General features: G+C 41.6%; 1 protein-coding gene and 1 pseudogene across 1 annotated transcript in view; both read right to left on the minus strand.

Annotated features, from left to right (window-relative positions):
• Nucleotides 1–601: 601 nt before the first annotated feature.
• Nucleotides 602–1,477, minus strand: LOC132524321 (heterogeneous nuclear ribonucleoprotein A1-like; annotated as a pseudogene).
• A 13,327-nt stretch (nucleotides 1,478–14,804) lies between these two features.
• ANLN (anillin, actin binding protein) overlaps nucleotides 14,805–16,785 on the minus strand; it is a 54,735-nt gene continuing 52,754 nt past the window's right edge. The window contains exon 24 of the mRNA XM_060156855.1: nucleotides 14,805–16,080. Within this exon, the coding sequence (XP_060012838.1) occupies nucleotides 15,957–16,080 (124 nt within the window). The 3' untranslated portion in view covers nucleotides 14,805–15,956. The remainder of the gene's footprint in view (nucleotides 16,081–16,785) is intronic.

Genomic DNA, 16,785 nt, shown 5'->3' on the forward strand with positions numbered 1-16,785 from the left:
TGATCTTCAGCCAATCACATAAGCTCCTTGAGGCTCAGCTTCCTCATCTGTTAAATGGGAGTAATAGCAGTGCCTTGTCTGCAGGGAATAATAATAGTTGTGAGAGTCAAACAAGGGCATGGAACAGGCTCAGTGAGTGAATATCTTTGTCCCCAAGCTGTTTACTGACAGCACGTAAGCTTTTGTAACAAAGGCTGCTGGTTTCCATGAAGGGGAGCTGGTAATGGGATTCCTCAGAGGTTTTTGTTTTCGTTTTTGTTTTTAAAAAAGACACATTTATTCGGCATCATGATCAGACTATTATATTTAGCAATCGACAGCATGGGTGCAAAACAAACAATCTACATTAAAACCCTTTGTTGAAATGCTTTACACTTTCCACAGAACAAAAACTAAAATAACCTATTATACAATTAGTCACAAATACAGTCCTTGAGATTTTTTGCCCATACACATGAGTATCGTCTAAAACATGTCTTCTTTGTAGCAGTTAGGACCTGCCACCACTGTGCTTGGCGGAGTTCACATCTGTTGTAGCCTGTAGCTTCCCCGTCACTTCTCTGGCTCTCCTCTCCTGCTAAGCTTTGTTTCCTGGCAGTAATTAAAGCCTCCTGCCACTGCCACAGCTCCTGCTGCTGCTGGAATCGCCATAGCCACCTTGGTTTTGGGGTTTGGCAAAGTATTGGCCTCCACCACCATAGAGTCAAGAACTTCTGCCTCCAAAGTTTCCTCCTTTCACGGGTCCAAAATTTGCAGATTGATTGTTGTAACTGCCAAAAGCATTGTAGCTTCCACCCTCTCCAAAAGTGCTTCCATCATTACCGAATCCATTATCGCCATCCTGCTGCCACCATAGCCACCGCCACCACGGCTGCCACCAAAGGCATCTCGACCACTGACGTTTCCTCCACGAACAAAGCTGCCATTCCCACCAAAACCACCACCATGACCACCATCAAAGTTTCCAGAACCACTTCGACCCCTGTGGCTGGATGAAGCACCAGCCATCTCTCGCTTAGTCAGGGCTTTCCTTACTTCACAGTTGTGGCCATTCACAGTGTGGCGTTTCTGAATGACAATCTTGTCTACAGAGTCATGGTCGTCAAAGGTTACGAAAGCAAAACCTCTCTTTTCGCCACTGCCTCAGTCAGTCATGATTTCAATCACTTCAATTTTTCCCATACTGTTCAAAATAATCTCTTCGGTGACATTCTTCAGTGTCTTCTTTAATGCCACCAACAAAAATCTTTTTCATAGTTAAGTGGGCACCAGGTCTTTGAGAATCTTCTCTTGAGACGGCCCTCTTTGGTTCCCCAACTCTTCCATCCACCTCGCATGGCCTTGCCTTCATGGCTGCACCCACCTCCTCCACAGTGGCATACGTGACAAACCCGAAGCCTCTGGAGCGCCTGCTGTTTGGATCCCTCGTTACCACACAATCTGTGAGCACTCCCCGCTGCTCAAAGTGGCTCCTCATGGGCTTCCCTGGCGGCGCAGTGGTTGAGAGTCCGCCTGCCGATGCAGGGGACACGGGTTCGTGCCCCAGTCCGGGAAGATCCCACATGCCGCGGAGCGGCTGGCCCATGAGCCATGGCCGCTGAGCCTGCGCGTCCAGAGCCTGTGCTCCGCAACGGGAGAGGCCGCAACAGTGAGAGGGCCGCGTACCGCAAAAAAAAAAAAAAAAAAAGTAGCAAAAACAGTGTTTGGAAGGTTGGCTGCAGGGCAGAATAAGGAGTTAGAAAGTGATCAAAGGTGATTCACAGTGTTAAATGGAAAATATACCCTGGAGCTTACCTTCACGTGGTCCAAGGTGTTTCCTGAGCAAATGGCATCACTTAGAGAAGTGATGCAGGGCCAGAGAGTGGGGAGAGAGGGTCTACAGTGTGCATTTCAACGACAATGGGAAATAGTCACTCTGACCAATGCTCTCCTTTGGGCTGATAACTGAAAATCCACCCTACAAATGCCAACTGTATAGCTGTAAGTATGGTACTTTACTAAAGTTCCAAATGTCACGAGAAATAAAGGTCTTTATGGTGTTATGAAACGCTTATACCTGAATGTGAATGAAGTCACTGACAGCTATTTCGTGGAGTGCAGGAGAGAGATTATCAGGACGCTGGGCACCAGTGGGGAAAAGTAAAAAACGCAGAGGCTGAGGGCAGAAATAGATCAAGGGGAAGCCAGGCTGGCAGCTACCCATGGTGCCACCCCATGATGGGCACCAAGACATCACTGGAATAGGAGGAAATGTTGTGCCGGTTAGCTCAGATTTCCACATGTAATTTCTTGCTTTATTGGGAAACTAATGGGTCCTGCTCTCACCAATTCCCCAAAGTACAAGTGGGCATTTGAAAAGCCATCCTCCCATAGGCCAACTGCTTGGTGCTGTTTCAGCCTCTCCATCAGTGATGGAACGTGGATAGGCTGGCCGTCCTACAATGAGGACAAAGTCAACCTAAGCTCTGGCACCTGGTGAGTTTTGACCTGGTGCAGTCAACAAAGAATGAGCGTTCTGCTTTACTGTATGTGTCTTAACCCTCTAAGAGGCCTCCCAAAACATTGTCCGGTTCAGGAAAAAATAAAACGGAAGGAATACAACATCTACCAAAAAAATGAAAAACGTTTGCCATTGTGAAAGTCATAAAAAGGCTTTAAACATATTTTAATAAAACTTTACAACTACATTCATTCGTTCTCCCTTATCATTAGTGAACATGAATAATGCTGTGGAAGAATTGTGAAATAAAAGACATTTCTGGGACTTCCCTGGGGGTCCATGGTTAAGACTCCATGCTTCTACTGCAGGGAGCACAGGTTCAATCCCTGATTGGGGTACTAAGATCCCACATGCCACATGGCGTGGGGAAAAGAAAGACATTTCCTTTTTTTTTTTTTTAATTTTTATTTATTTATTTTTGTCTGTGTTGGGTCTCCATTGCTGCACGTGGGCTTTCTCTAGCTGCAGAGAGTGGGGGCTACTCTTTGTTGCGGTGTGCAGGCTTTTCATCCTGGTGGCTTCTTTTGTTGCGGAGCATGGGCTCTAGGCGCGCGGGCTTCAGTAGTTTGGCACACGGGCTTAGTTGCTCCACAGCATGTGGGATCTTCCCGGACCAGGGCTCGAACCTGTGTCCTCTGAATTGGCAGGCGGATTCTTAATCACTGCACCACCAGGGAAGCCCCAAAAAAGACATTTCTAAGAAAATATAAAAATATAAAATATATATTTCTAAGAAAATAAAAAAATATAAAATATAATGCTACATTTATTCTAAATAACAAGCCCTTAATTCGAAAGAGATATACAATTTTTTAAAGAGAAAATTCATTTCTTCCCTTCAACCACCAACTAAATAAATGTTGAACAAACATGGGAAGTCCATTGGTTTGGGGGAGTTCCATATTGCTACCCTACTTTGGGCACCACATGTCTATAACCAGCCCTGGCTCACCACATCTACCCCCCCCACCCCAATATAGGTATATATTTTCTTTTGGTTTCGCGTGAATGCATTTGATTCCTTTATTCAACAAGCATATATTGTATATCGACTACATGTCAAGTACTGTCCTAAGTACTCTCGAATATTATCACATTTTATCTTTATAGCAAACCTTTCAGGTTGTTTACAAATGAGAAAATTCATTTCAGAAGCTAACATCCCAGACTCCCAGACGCAATATTAATTTAGTGAATTGATTTTTTTTCCTCAACACATTCCAAAAAGGATTTAAGTCTTTTCCATTAAAAATAAAATCCTACATCTAATGTATGGAGTTTCTGAGTAATGATGGTGCATTGGACAGATGTGTTTACCTTGGCTCTCTCATGGAGGCCCACAAAAAGCCAGCAATGGAGTTCTGTTAAAGAGACTCATAATTTACACAAAGTCAGTGGAGAGGAAACAGCAGCAACAGCATGTGGAAAGTGGTAAAAAGCATCTGGCTTGGTCAACTCAAGAAAGCCAAGAGCCAAACCAGAGGAGGGGAAGCCCAGAAACCACCAGCACTGCCTTGCAGAATTTCACAAAATCTCAGAAACAAGCAGCACCAGGTACCCTCTGAAATCGAGGGTAAAATCAGAGTCAAAAACAGGACGGTGGCTTGAAAAATCTGTTAAGAAGCAGTAGATCGCTTCCCCAACCTCAGCAAAATGGTGTACGTTTATTCTGAGAAAATGGTGAGCCGGAGAGACTCTGCCCCAGAGGGAGGTTTGAGGTATCACACTGGAAACAGGAGGCTTTGGGAAGGCTGTCCGTTGAATCTGGAGCTGCTCCCAGGCTCCTCCCTCACTGGCAGCCGGGTCCTCCACCAAGGACTGGGACATTCTTCTCTGGTCATAGAAAATAATCCCACATATACTGACACTATAGACCCACAGTGAAATGTGCCACCCCACGATACTTAAGTGGAGTCTGCCACATACAGAGTCTGTAGTCAGCATTTAGTCCCTCATTCGTAAACATGGACAGAGAGCCACGGACTGAAATTGAACACTTGGGGAAAGCTTCTAAGGTGAAGGAAGAAAGCCCCAAACTAATAAACAGAAGAAAGAAACTTAGAGGAAAGAGAAAATATGGGGGGAGGGGCAGGGGGAGACTTAAAAGAAAATAATTTCACTAAGATCTTCAAAGGAAGAGAAGATATTTTCCACAGGTCCCAAGAACAGAATGTTATTTAAAAAAAAAAATTCAGGAAACAGGAGCGCTGCAATATACAGTTGAGGAGTGTCATGAACAGACTTCCAAAAATGTCCCCACAAGATCCCCACCCTCCAGTTATGCAAACACTAATCTTAGTACTACTGTAAAGGGACTTACATGTGCAATTAAGGTTACTAATCAGCCAATCTTAAAGAAGGGAAATGATCCTGGATTACCAAGTAAGTCCTCAGAGAATGCAAGAGAGGAGATTATTGAAGAAACAGAGAAAAATGCCCTTCAGTGGGGGGGTGGGGGGTGGGAGATGGGGGGTGGGGGGGGTGGGGGGGAGGGATAGATTTGGAGTCCGGGATTGACATGTACACACTGCTATATTTAAAATAGGTAAACAAAAAGGACCTACTGTATAGCACAGGGAACTCTGATCAATGCTCTGTAATAACATAAATGGGAAAAGAATTTGAAAAAGAATAGATGCATGTATATGTAGAACTGAATCACTTTTCTGTACACCTGAAACTAACACAACATTGTTAATCAACCATACTCCAGTGTAAAATAAAAATAAAAAGACAAGAAAAGAAAAATGACCTTCATTTGAAGGACGTGAGTTCTCACATTACAAAAGCCCAACACAGTGGATGGAAAAAGACCCCAGAAATGCCCATTATTTTCCTGAAATTTCAGAACACTCAGAACAGAAAGAAAACCCAACAAAGCTTCCAGAGAGAAAAAACAAGTCACATCAAAGGATCAAAATCAGAATGGCTTTGGACTTCACAGCTGAAATGCTGGAACCTAGAAACCAATGGACCAAAGTCCTCACAATCTAAGGAAAAACTATTTCTCGACTAGAATTCTAGAACTGGCCAAATTATCAGTGAAGTATGATGGTAGACTAATGACATTAGACCAGTTAGCTCTCATGAATGTACCTCCCAGCATCATTCTCAGATGCTTCAACAAAACCAGGACTTTAACCGTGGGAGAGGAAGAGACAGGATTCAGGAACCACGGGGCCGGGGATGGGGGAGGCAGGAAGTGCTGGTCTTATAATAAACTTTGTAGAAATATCAGACCCTTAAGGTTTAATTAAAATAAAAATGGAAAAATAGGCATATTGTAAAAACAGAAGAATAAATAAATGAGGAAACGGATTGAAGAAAACAACCTGGGGTAAACTTAATATCTCAAATGCATACTGTCTGGCCTCAATTAATTCCAAGAACTAGACCACAGATTTGGCTTCATTCTTCCAAGATGCTGAGATACACAGTCAGTTACAAGATTTATAGTGTCCATAGGACAAACACACCACAGCTGTTCAACAGAAACGCAGCTTTTCCTAATACCTGAGACAAATTTTTCCCGTAGGTCCTCATAAAAAGGACACTGCATAATGTTGTAGTCGGTGTACCTGAAACTATCCCAAAGATGTATACAACAGTAAATTTTCCCATTGCTCTTTCTTATCATGTCCATCAAAATAGGCGGATGGCAAAAAAATGGAAACACAATTTAGAATAAGTGCCTGAGCTGAAAGTGCATGTTCCAAGGGTAACATTAAAAATGCTTGTCTTTCAATCAGTCCTCGATGAGCATTGCTTCTTACAACCTGGGATTTTATTTTTTCTTGCATCTCCATATTTACCCCAGGTTGGGATTTAGAAACATGAGGCAGATCAGACAAACTCAGGTAGGCAAAGGGTCTGAGATTTTTATCTTACTTGCAGGCTAACCATTTAGCCGGCCACAGTTTCATGTGTGCTGACAGAAGACAATCCTGGGTTAGGGACAAAGGACTGTATTACAGCAACAACAGTAATCAGAGTATCAGCATTTGTGCTGGTTCGCCAAACCTCAATGCCCATAGGACAATGCAACGAAGGCCAGATGACACCTGCACATACTCTGGGTTGAAATACTCTGTTTAGGAAAACTGCATCTTTTATAATGAGCAGTATGTCTGCCTTTTGCTCTCTAGAAAGACACTATCTCTAGCTTCCAAGGTTGTAAGCAAACCTGTTCTTTGCTCCAGAGGCTGAGACTTCATCTTCCAAAACCTTTCTACAACATCCGTGAAAAGATAGTCTAGAACAAATTTGCAAGATAAGTTCAAGTTGTGCAGAAACACAACAGAGCCATGGAAAACTGCCTGCCAAGAGTGAGTGGGTAGGAGGAATGACAGAAGGCAGATTTCAAGAGGAAGTCTCAAGAGAAGGCTGTGGAGTCCCAAGAAAAAATGTATCCCAAGCCTCAACAAGATACGAAGTTCAGATCGTAACAATAGTTGCCACTGGTACAAACAAATGGAGCACCTTTCTGCTCCCAAGTGGCTCTACACCCTAGGGCCTGGCTCTCTTCCTCCAGCTGGCAACTGGAGGAAGGATGGAACAGAGAAGTGCAAAGGGCACAGGCCAAGTGTCTCCAAAGGAAGTTTCCCAAAAGCTACTACAAACTTTGCCCTACAAACTTTGTGCTTATATCCCATTTGCCAGAACTCAGTCCCATGGTCACTATGACCTGCAGGGGAGGCTGTGAAATGTAGTCTTTATTCTGAGCAGCTACATGCCATGCTTTGAGCTCTATCACTACAGAAAGACGGGGTCACTACAGTCTCCGCCACACCTTTCAAGGCATTTTCCAAAACAAGGAGTTCCTTTGGGGTAGCAAGAGTTCCTTTGCTACCCCAAAGGAACTCTAGGCCACTGCTAAAATACATTTTTTAAACTTGGCACACTAGAATTCTATGTAAAGACCCTTAGAGATCTCCTGGTGCTACCTGCTAATATTATAGGCAAGATACATGAGTGTTATTTATGCCAGATTATATGCAAATTAGCAATAGATTTTAATTGGTTTAATGCACATTCATTTGGCAAACATTTATTGAGCACCAACTGTGTACCACACACCATGTTCAGTGTGATCATCTCACTTAAGGAGCAATAACTTTCCACTGGGACTCACAGCTGTACACCCCAGGCCAAGCTTCATAAAGAATTTTCATATCACAATACGTTCAGAGTTTTGTTTTCATTTTACTAATCAGGAAGCCAGAGGCTCAGAGTAATGAAGTAGTTTGAAAAAAATTAAGCATAGAATTAGGTTGTAGAAAAGGAATGTATATCCCACGTCTTTCTTTTCTTCCCTAGCCTGGTGTTCTGTACCAAGGTGTGTTCTTCCATTATGCTATTCCCTTCTCAACATACTAGCCGAAAAGCGGATAAATGATTTGATCAGTTTGTGTTTTTTCTTTGGTTTTTATTCTCAGAAGATTTCTTATATAAGATTTCCTGAATTTCTAAATGTTTTCGTTTGACTGGGACGATTAAAGCTATGGTAACTCTTTCTCATCAACTTTAATATTGGCTTTGATTTAGAATACATTGTTTGGGGCTTCATATTATTTTAAGATTACATTAAAAATTTCCACAACAATCTGTAACCAAAAGATGGGAAGATGCTCTCCCTACAATGCTTATTTCAAATGCACTGCAGGAAGTGGAGTCAAACAAACTGGACCTTGTTTATCAGTCCCAAGGGGCACATAACATTTCTAAGAACTGAGCAAAATAATAGGTAATACGAAGCATCTACAGTATTCTCACAAGAATAAATTTTCTATACCCTCTAAGTCTTCATCTTTCTGGCCTGGAGTCTCCCATTTCGTTAAACATCGTATACTACACCCAAACCTCTGAATTTTGGGAAGTACATATTTTTTTAAATGACTTCACTCACGTAAAAATCTAACTTTTGGAAGAAAGCAGATTAAGTCCACTTTCCACTTTTATAGAAGTGAAAATTGTTTTAACTTCTCAAGGAAGTCTTGAAAACAAGAAAAAGATGTTATATTGAGTAGAGGCAATTCTAAAATCATATCATTACTGTTATTTTCTCTGTGACAAAACTTCAATAAATGCCGTAAAGTGCTATTCATTGCCAAGGGGATTTCTAGACACTTTTAAATTCCCAGCAACCTCTAACTTCAGATGGCAAGAATAGAAATCTTGGTGTTGGGAAGACAGCTGGCCCAATCAGATTTATATCTGCCTCTGTCCAGACTTTCTTGGGCATCTAATTCCACAGTAAACAATCACTACCACTTCTCAGGAATTTACTCTTGGCCTTTTTACTGGTCTGAGGCCTTAATAGTTATTGCCTTATTTAATGTTCCCAATAGATTATGTGGTAGGTACCGTGTGGCTGAAGGTACCATATTCAACCTGCAGCTGAAGAATACTCAGCTAGTAAAGGAACTGAGTGTAGATGCAGCCACGTACAAATGAACGTTAATCTCCCTAACATATAAGCTTACAAATCAAATAATAAGGGCAATTGAAATGTGGACAAATGACGAAAATATGGAATTCACAAATGAAGCAATACATGGGACCAATAAACACATGGAAAGATACTCAAAGTCAGTTGAATCTATCAAAATTGCCTAAGCAATTTAAAAAACTCATCAGTTTTGGGGACTTGATAGAAATAATTAAAGAAAAAATTTATTCCATAATAGAGAGGATCGTTTAAATTAACATAATTAAATTTCACAAGATGTGCTTGAGAACTCTGGAAATTACAGACTGTTAAAACTGCATCAGTGGGGGCTTCCCTGGTGGCGCAGTGGTTGAGAGTCCGCCTGCCGATGCAGGGGACATGGGTTCGTGCCCCGGTCTGGGACAATCCCACATGCCGCGGAGCAGCTGGGCCCGTGAGCCATGGCCGCTGAGCCTGCGTGTCCGGAGCCTGTGCTCCGCAACGGGAGAGGCCACAACAGTGAGAGGCCCGCATACTGCAAAAAAAAAAAAACAAGAAACTGCATCAGTGGGACCAAGATGCAATAGATGCATTTCTCCCTATTCCTCCTTCTAAGTACAGTCAAAGCCCTGGGCATTATATATAAAACAAACACCAGAAGACCTGAAGGGTGGAAAGAAAAAGGTAGCCCATCTAGAGAACTTGAGACCCAAGGAACAACACGATGGTGAGTTCTCTGGTTTTTGTGTGATATATTCTGGACTGGATGCTAGAGAAGCTGGCAACCCAGAGAGGCCAATGGCCACAAGAAAAGCTCCTTCTGGCTGAAGTACTAGAAAAGAGGCAGGCTAGCGAGACAGAAAACTTTTAGACAATAACCACCCTATCCCAGCCAAACACCACAGAAAAAAACATGGCCCCACCACCATCCATGCAAAGGTCAACTGGGGACCCGGACTTCAACCCTCAAGCAGCTGTAACAAGACACACTGTATCAGTAGGGTCCATGTCATTTTCCTGGTACGTAAAAACCTCCCAAACTAACAGAAAAGGGACAATTCAAATAGCAGCTTTCTTGGACTCTCAAGGCAGAATAACAAATCCTTTTGCAAGTCAGGTGGCTCTCATATCTCTGCTTTCAACAAAAACAAAGGAGTTAGAAGTAGTGGCAGGGCCTGCTGGTGGTCCCTGCAAATGGGAGGGGGTCATACAGTCTTTTAGGGTTCAGACTCTTTTTAGGGTATAAACGGTTAGGGTTTAGGGATTACTACTATAGAGGCCTGTGCAGAGTCTCCTTCTCTGCTATAGCTGGTCACTCTCTGACTTCATATTTGAAACCGTTGTGCAATTTTCCACATTGCAGTTGCCCCAGCCTCTACAAGGCTCCCAGTAGCCAGCATATTTCATGAATAAGGAGTAAAACCTACAGATCGCTGTCCAGTCCTCCATGATTGCATAGTTTGGGTGCCCCAATTCTACCATACTTGTTCACAAAGTTCCCACGAACGTGCTGACTGGGATGGGGTCTAAACTGCACCTATCATCTGGGTCCTATCACCCTTCATCCTGCTCCACAAATTCCTCCTCCCCCATCTCTTATATTCCTTTTTACCACTATCCTCGGGGCCTTCCTCACCTTTGGCTCTTCCCCATCAGAGCAGTAACAAATATCCTGCCTCAACATTTCCCCACCAAACTATTGTCCCATTGCGCCTTTCCCGTCTCAATCCAACAACCTGTAGTCTCTATTCAGTCTACCACTCACTCAAAGTTTCATTCCAATTTTAAATGTTAAAGTGTTCATAAGTGCACGAACACAAGCAAAATGAAAATATTTTCATTGTAAACATATCAAATATTCTAGAAATAGAGTCAAAAGTCAAAGCATTTCTCCACCCAGTACTACTCCCAACCTTTCCATTACACTTTCCCATATAAAATTTGGTGTGGCTCCTTCCACACTTTCATCTAGGTATTTATACACAGGTCTGTTACGTATATAGTTTCATGTTGCACGGCATATCCCTCTTTCCCATGAGTTGTTCTGAAAAGTTATATATATATGGATCCCTTTTCTTCTTTAACATTGCATGGTGTGTTGTAGAAAGGGTGCGCCATGATTTCCTATTAATGGGCTTGAGATTACTTCCAATTTTCTTTCCTGTTGATGGACTTTCAGGTTATCTCTATTTTTCCCCTTAAAAACAGTATCATAATGGTCAGCCTTCTATGTAACTTTGCTCACCTCAAAGTTCATCTGAGGAGAGTGGGGAAGAAGGAGTTAAAGTACCTGGCCTTTTGTTCTGAGGAAGGAAGGCAGGTGACACATAAACTCCTTGTAAATGTGCTGAAAACTTGACCTCCTGGCTAATAGACTAATGATATTTGCTAGGAGATCTCTTATCTATGGAATGCTCTTAGTAGGATATGGCTGGTGAAGAATTGTTTATGGTAAATAAAGTTAGAATTTATGGATTCGTGAGGCAAGGCTCCTGAGAAAGTCACACAAGCTGTATAACTATATAGGGTACAAAATGGTAACGTTGCCTTACCTCCAGGCTCCCTGCTGTGTGAGATGTCCCACAAACATCATGTGAGATCTTATCTATTACTTGTCCCAAGTAGGAATGAAAGACCCAGGAGGTATGCAGGATTTTGTAGACTTCCTGCTTAGCCAGTGCCTTGATCACTTGTGTTCTTGATATTATGAGTAAAGCTCTATATAGATAAAACCTCTGACGCATGCAAGTCTGATGCGACAGTCTGATACTGTGTATTAGCTCAGAGATTACTGGAGGTTACCAAGTTACCATCCAAGAAGGCTGTAACAGTTTCTATTCTCACCAAGGGTATGGGTTTCTCAGCAACACTGACTAGTTCCAACAATTCAAGGGCCAATAACCCACTGCCTTTAAATTCGTATTTTTGTTTATTAATATCATTTTTTCATTTGTTGGTTCTTCGGATCTGCGTGTGTGTGTGTGTGTGTGTGTGTGTGCATTTTCTACTAGTATTATTTGCCCCTCTTTCTTAGGTTAAATTTTCTTACTCTTAGTAATTTGAGAAACATCATACTATAATGATAAAGTATGTAGATTCTAGGTTCAAATGCTGATTTGCCACTTGCTAACAGGCATATTGCCTTAGAAAAGTTACCTAAGTTCTAGTTTCCTCATTGAATGCCCATACCATAAGGTCATGTGAAGATTATGAGATAACGCATGCAAAACACCAAGAATATAATCTGGTACATAGTAAATGCTTAAACGATGATAGCCAGCCAAAGGAGCTCTTTATATATTTTGTGTATTAATTCTTTGATTATTAAACCTGTTGTGAATATTTTCTCCTAGTCTGGGGCTTATATTTTAACTTTGCTTAAACTTTGTTTAAATTTGTCAGGAAGGAAATTTTATTTTTTTTTTCTTGCGGTACGCGGGCCTCTCACTGTTGTGGCCTCTCCCGTTGCGGAGCACAGGCTCCGGACACGCAGGCTCAGCGGCCATGGCTCACGGGCCCAGCCGCTCCGCGGCATGTGGGATCTTCCCGGACCGGGGCACGAACCCGTGTTCCCTGCATCGACAGGCGGACTCTCAACCACTGCACCACCAGGTAAGCCCAGGAAATTTTTCATGCAGTCAAATCTGTCATTCTTTTCCTCTGTGTAACCTGATTTTTCATCTGAACCATTTTATCGAATTGACCATTTCGAATTTCAGTTGTTTTCTTTAACCCACTTTTTGATTTTGTGGTCAAATCTTAAGAGCCTTTTTTGGTCTCGGCAGACAGCACTCTTGTATTTCTTTCATAGAAGATAATCATCAGCTACTCCTTTTTCACTTTTCCCCTAAAGATCATGTTCTTTTTGCTCTTGCTTCTCTTTCCACCATCATACTCCCTGGATGATCTTATCGACTCTAATGGTTTCAACAATCCCCCTAGGCACATAACACTGAAATTTTCAGAGCAGTATTTCCCACGGTTTATGAGGTATTTCTTTCTTTTTTTTAAAATTAATTTTTATTGGAGTATAGTTGCTTTACAATGTTGCATTAGTTTCTGCTGTACAGCAAAGTGAATCAGCTATACGTATACATATATCCCCTCTTTTTTGGATTTCCTTCCCATTTAGGTCACCACAGAGCACTGAGTAGAGTTCCCCCTGATATACAGTAGATTCTCATTAGCTATCTATATTATACATAGTAGTGTATATATGTCAATCCCAATCTCCCAACTCATCCCACTCCCCCTTCCCCCCTTGGTATCCATACGTTTGTTCTCTACACCTGTGTCTCTATTTCTGCTTTGCAAATAAGTGCATCTGTATCATTTTTCTAGATTCCACACGTAAGCAACATTATATGATATTTGTTTTTCTCTGACTTACTTCACTCTGTATGACAATCTCTAGGTCCATCCATGTCTCTGCAAATGGCATAATTTCATTCCTTTTTATGGCTAATATTCCATTGTATATATGTACCACATCTTCTTTATCCATTCCTGTTAATGGACATTTAGGTTGCTTCTGTGACCTGGCTATTGTAACTAGTGCTGCAATGAACATTGGGGCGCATGTGTCTTTTTGAATTACGGTTTTCTCAGGGTATATGCCCAGTAGTGGGATTGCTGGGTCATATGGTAGTTCTAGTTTTACTTTTTAAGGAACCTCCATACTGTTCTCCATAGTGGCTGTATCAATTTACATTCCCACCAACAGTGCAAGAGGGCTCCCTTTTATGAGGTATTTCTAACGTATGTTCCACAATCATCTTAAATTTCTTCTAAAACTGAACTTTATATACCCTCTATACATATACTAAGATATAATGTTTGCTAAGGAATACTGTTATGCCTTTTTCTTTCACTTACAACGAGTAAGTGTGAAATATATTTAATGAACAAAAGAATAGAAATATGTTGCTGTAATATGCACAGAATCTCTCTAGCAGGACATGGCAAAATTGGCAAAAGTGGCTGTGATAAGAGGAAAAGACATACTTTTCACCTTAACTTCTTTGTGTCTTTTGAATTTTGTATAATGACATATAATGCCTATTCAAAAATAAACACAAGGGCTTCCCTGGTGATGCAGTGGTTAAGAATCCGCCTGCCAATTCAGGGCACACAGGTTCGAGCCCTGGTCCAGGAAGATCCCACAAGCCGCGGGGCAACTAAGCCCGTGCGCCACAACTACTGAGCCTGCGCTCTAGAGCCCGCGAGCCACAACTACTGAAGCCCGCGCGCCACAACTACTGAAGCCCATGCGCCTAGAGCCCGTGCTCCGTGACAAGAGAAGCCACCACAACGAGAAGCCCATGCACCGCAACAAAGAGTAGCCCCCACTCACCGCAACTAGAGAAAACCTACGCACAGCAACGCAGCCACAAATAAATAAATTTATTTATTAAAAAAGAAATTAAAAAAATAAAAACAAATCTACAAATAAAAGGGGCCCTGTCATCAATCCTACCAAACCTATACCCTGTTTTGGCTGGTGATGTTACTTATCTACTCAGTCTCTGCTAAGCACTTAGGAATCATCCTCCATCTCCTCGAATGTGCGTCCGAGTACCATATTCTATTGAAATGCCTCAGAAATGGACCCTTCATCCACCTCCTGATTCAACAGTGACTCTAAGAACACACAACGGGCTGAGCACTGGGCTAGAGGTAAAAAGATGAATGAAATACCCTCACCAAGTCAGTACAATCCCCTCAAGAAGCCTGCAGCCTACGATGCAGGACAGCTGCACGGCACATTTTAATAATATTTATTAAATAGCTGACTCCTTAAGCCATTTGCAAGTATTTATTTAGGTAGGAGACCATAAAATATATTTTTATAATACACGTAAGAAAAAACACATTTAAATGAATAAAAAATAAAATGACAGGAGGTGACAGAATTTAGTGTTTATAAATGAGGCCATCAATAACTAACAATTCAAAGAAAGTGATAGTGTATTTAAAGTTGAGACCATGCTTTACATTTACAATATTTTATAATTTAAAAAAAGGCATTAGGCTTTTAAAGGTAATACATGACTTAACAGTTTCTCAAGTGATTTTCATAATGGGTGTCTAGACACTGTCATACACTGATGTGAAAAAGAAAAAAGACAAGAACTTAGGCAAGCAAAGTATTAGTCATAGTAGCTTGGTAACGTTTACTTTTCTTATATAAAGATTCTTCAATTTACATTTGTTCTTGTTACAGGAACAGAAAGAACTAATCTGACAAGTGTATCTGAGGAGTCTGTAAGCTATAGAGCAAAAATAGTTATTTTTAAAAGCCTGTATTCCATGAAAATGTGCACCACACAGCATTTATAGTAACTGCGTAAATGTAATAAACCATGTGATTATTAAGTCTTCTAAATAAAACATTTAACCCCCAAATCTCACACAGTAATATCCCCTATGCCCACATCTCTTATTTGAAGGCAGCCTTAAGCTTCAGACTAATAAACATTTGCTATTTTGAAAAAGTTCTTACCTCCATTACTAAAAATGTTTCTGCAAGGTGCCTTAGATTTTTTTTTCAGTACTCTAGTAACAAGATATATCATGATCAGTAAATGATCACAACCTTTAGAAAAAAGTACTGAGGCTAGAGAAAGAATGATCAAGTGTGAGGTTTCTGTCTCCAACCCTGGAAGACCTTTCTACTTTGAGACCCACAGCTCCAGGAAGACAACTCAAAATTCCTTACTTAAAAAAAAATATTTTAACATGAATAATTGAATAATTAGATTTCTAGGAAAATGGGGCTTTTAAATTAAAATTTGGCAAAATCAACTATAATACATTTTTTCTTCCAATCATTTATGAATAACAGAAGATAAATCGGATGAAGTTTTGCATACAAAAGATATAAATACTGCATAATATGTAGTGAATGAATATTGGCACATACCCTTTTGTATTTAAAGCATAAAATGCAACCAGCAAAACTGATGCTCTTAAGAAACATTTATGACCTAAGTCAGAAAACCTCTATATGACTTGGAAATGTCCCACAGTTTAAGGCTTTCCAATAGGTTTATAGCAAGCATCAGGTTGCCAGAGGCGAATATCAACAAGAACTTGATTGAGTTTTTGCATCCAGAGATCCCGCTCTTCCTTGGTATCTGCAGACAGCCAGTTCCTACATGAACAAACAAAAAGATCAGGATCCTTTCCCCCATTCCATATCTCCAAGTACTCTTGCTGGGGCGAGATGGGGGGGGCGGAGCCTAAATAGTAAAAGGAGTAACTCTTTACCACTTTTTAATGCAGTGGTCCCCAATCTTTTTGGCACCAGGGACCGGTTTCATGGAAGACAATTTTTCCACGGCCGGCAGGGGGGTGGTTCAGGCGGTAATGCGAGCGATGGGGAGCGGCAGAGGGAGCTTCGCTCGGTCACCCGCCGCTCACCTCGTGCTGTGCGGTCTGGTTCCTAACAGGCCGCAGACCGGGGCTTGCGGACCCCTGTTTTAATGGATGCTAAATCAAGAGACCCATAGTAAAGTGCTTCTCCAATTATAACAAAAGAAAATCATCTTGCAGGTTGGTTAGCTGAACCATAACTCACACTGATTACATTTGGGAAATGATGGAGTTTCACACCAAAGGCAGTAACTAATCGTGTACAGTTGGTCTGACTGGGCAATTTGGTGGTGCAGGACAGCCACTGAGCATGGGTCACTTCCTAGAAGAGCAAGCGTACCACTGGCCTGAATATGGGAGCCCCCCAAGATCCCTCAGACTCAGGGTCCCCAAGAGCTGGAATCACAGACTCATGAACCTTCACCTGGCCTTATAGATACTATTTTGTACTGTCTCCCATTATTCTTGTCCCACTGTATTAGTA

The sequence above is a fragment of the Lagenorhynchus albirostris genome, chromosome 8, assembly GCF_949774975.1.
Source record: "Lagenorhynchus albirostris chromosome 8, mLagAlb1.1, whole genome shotgun sequence".
Taxonomy (NCBI): Eukaryota; Metazoa; Chordata; class Mammalia; order Artiodactyla; family Delphinidae; genus Lagenorhynchus; species Lagenorhynchus albirostris.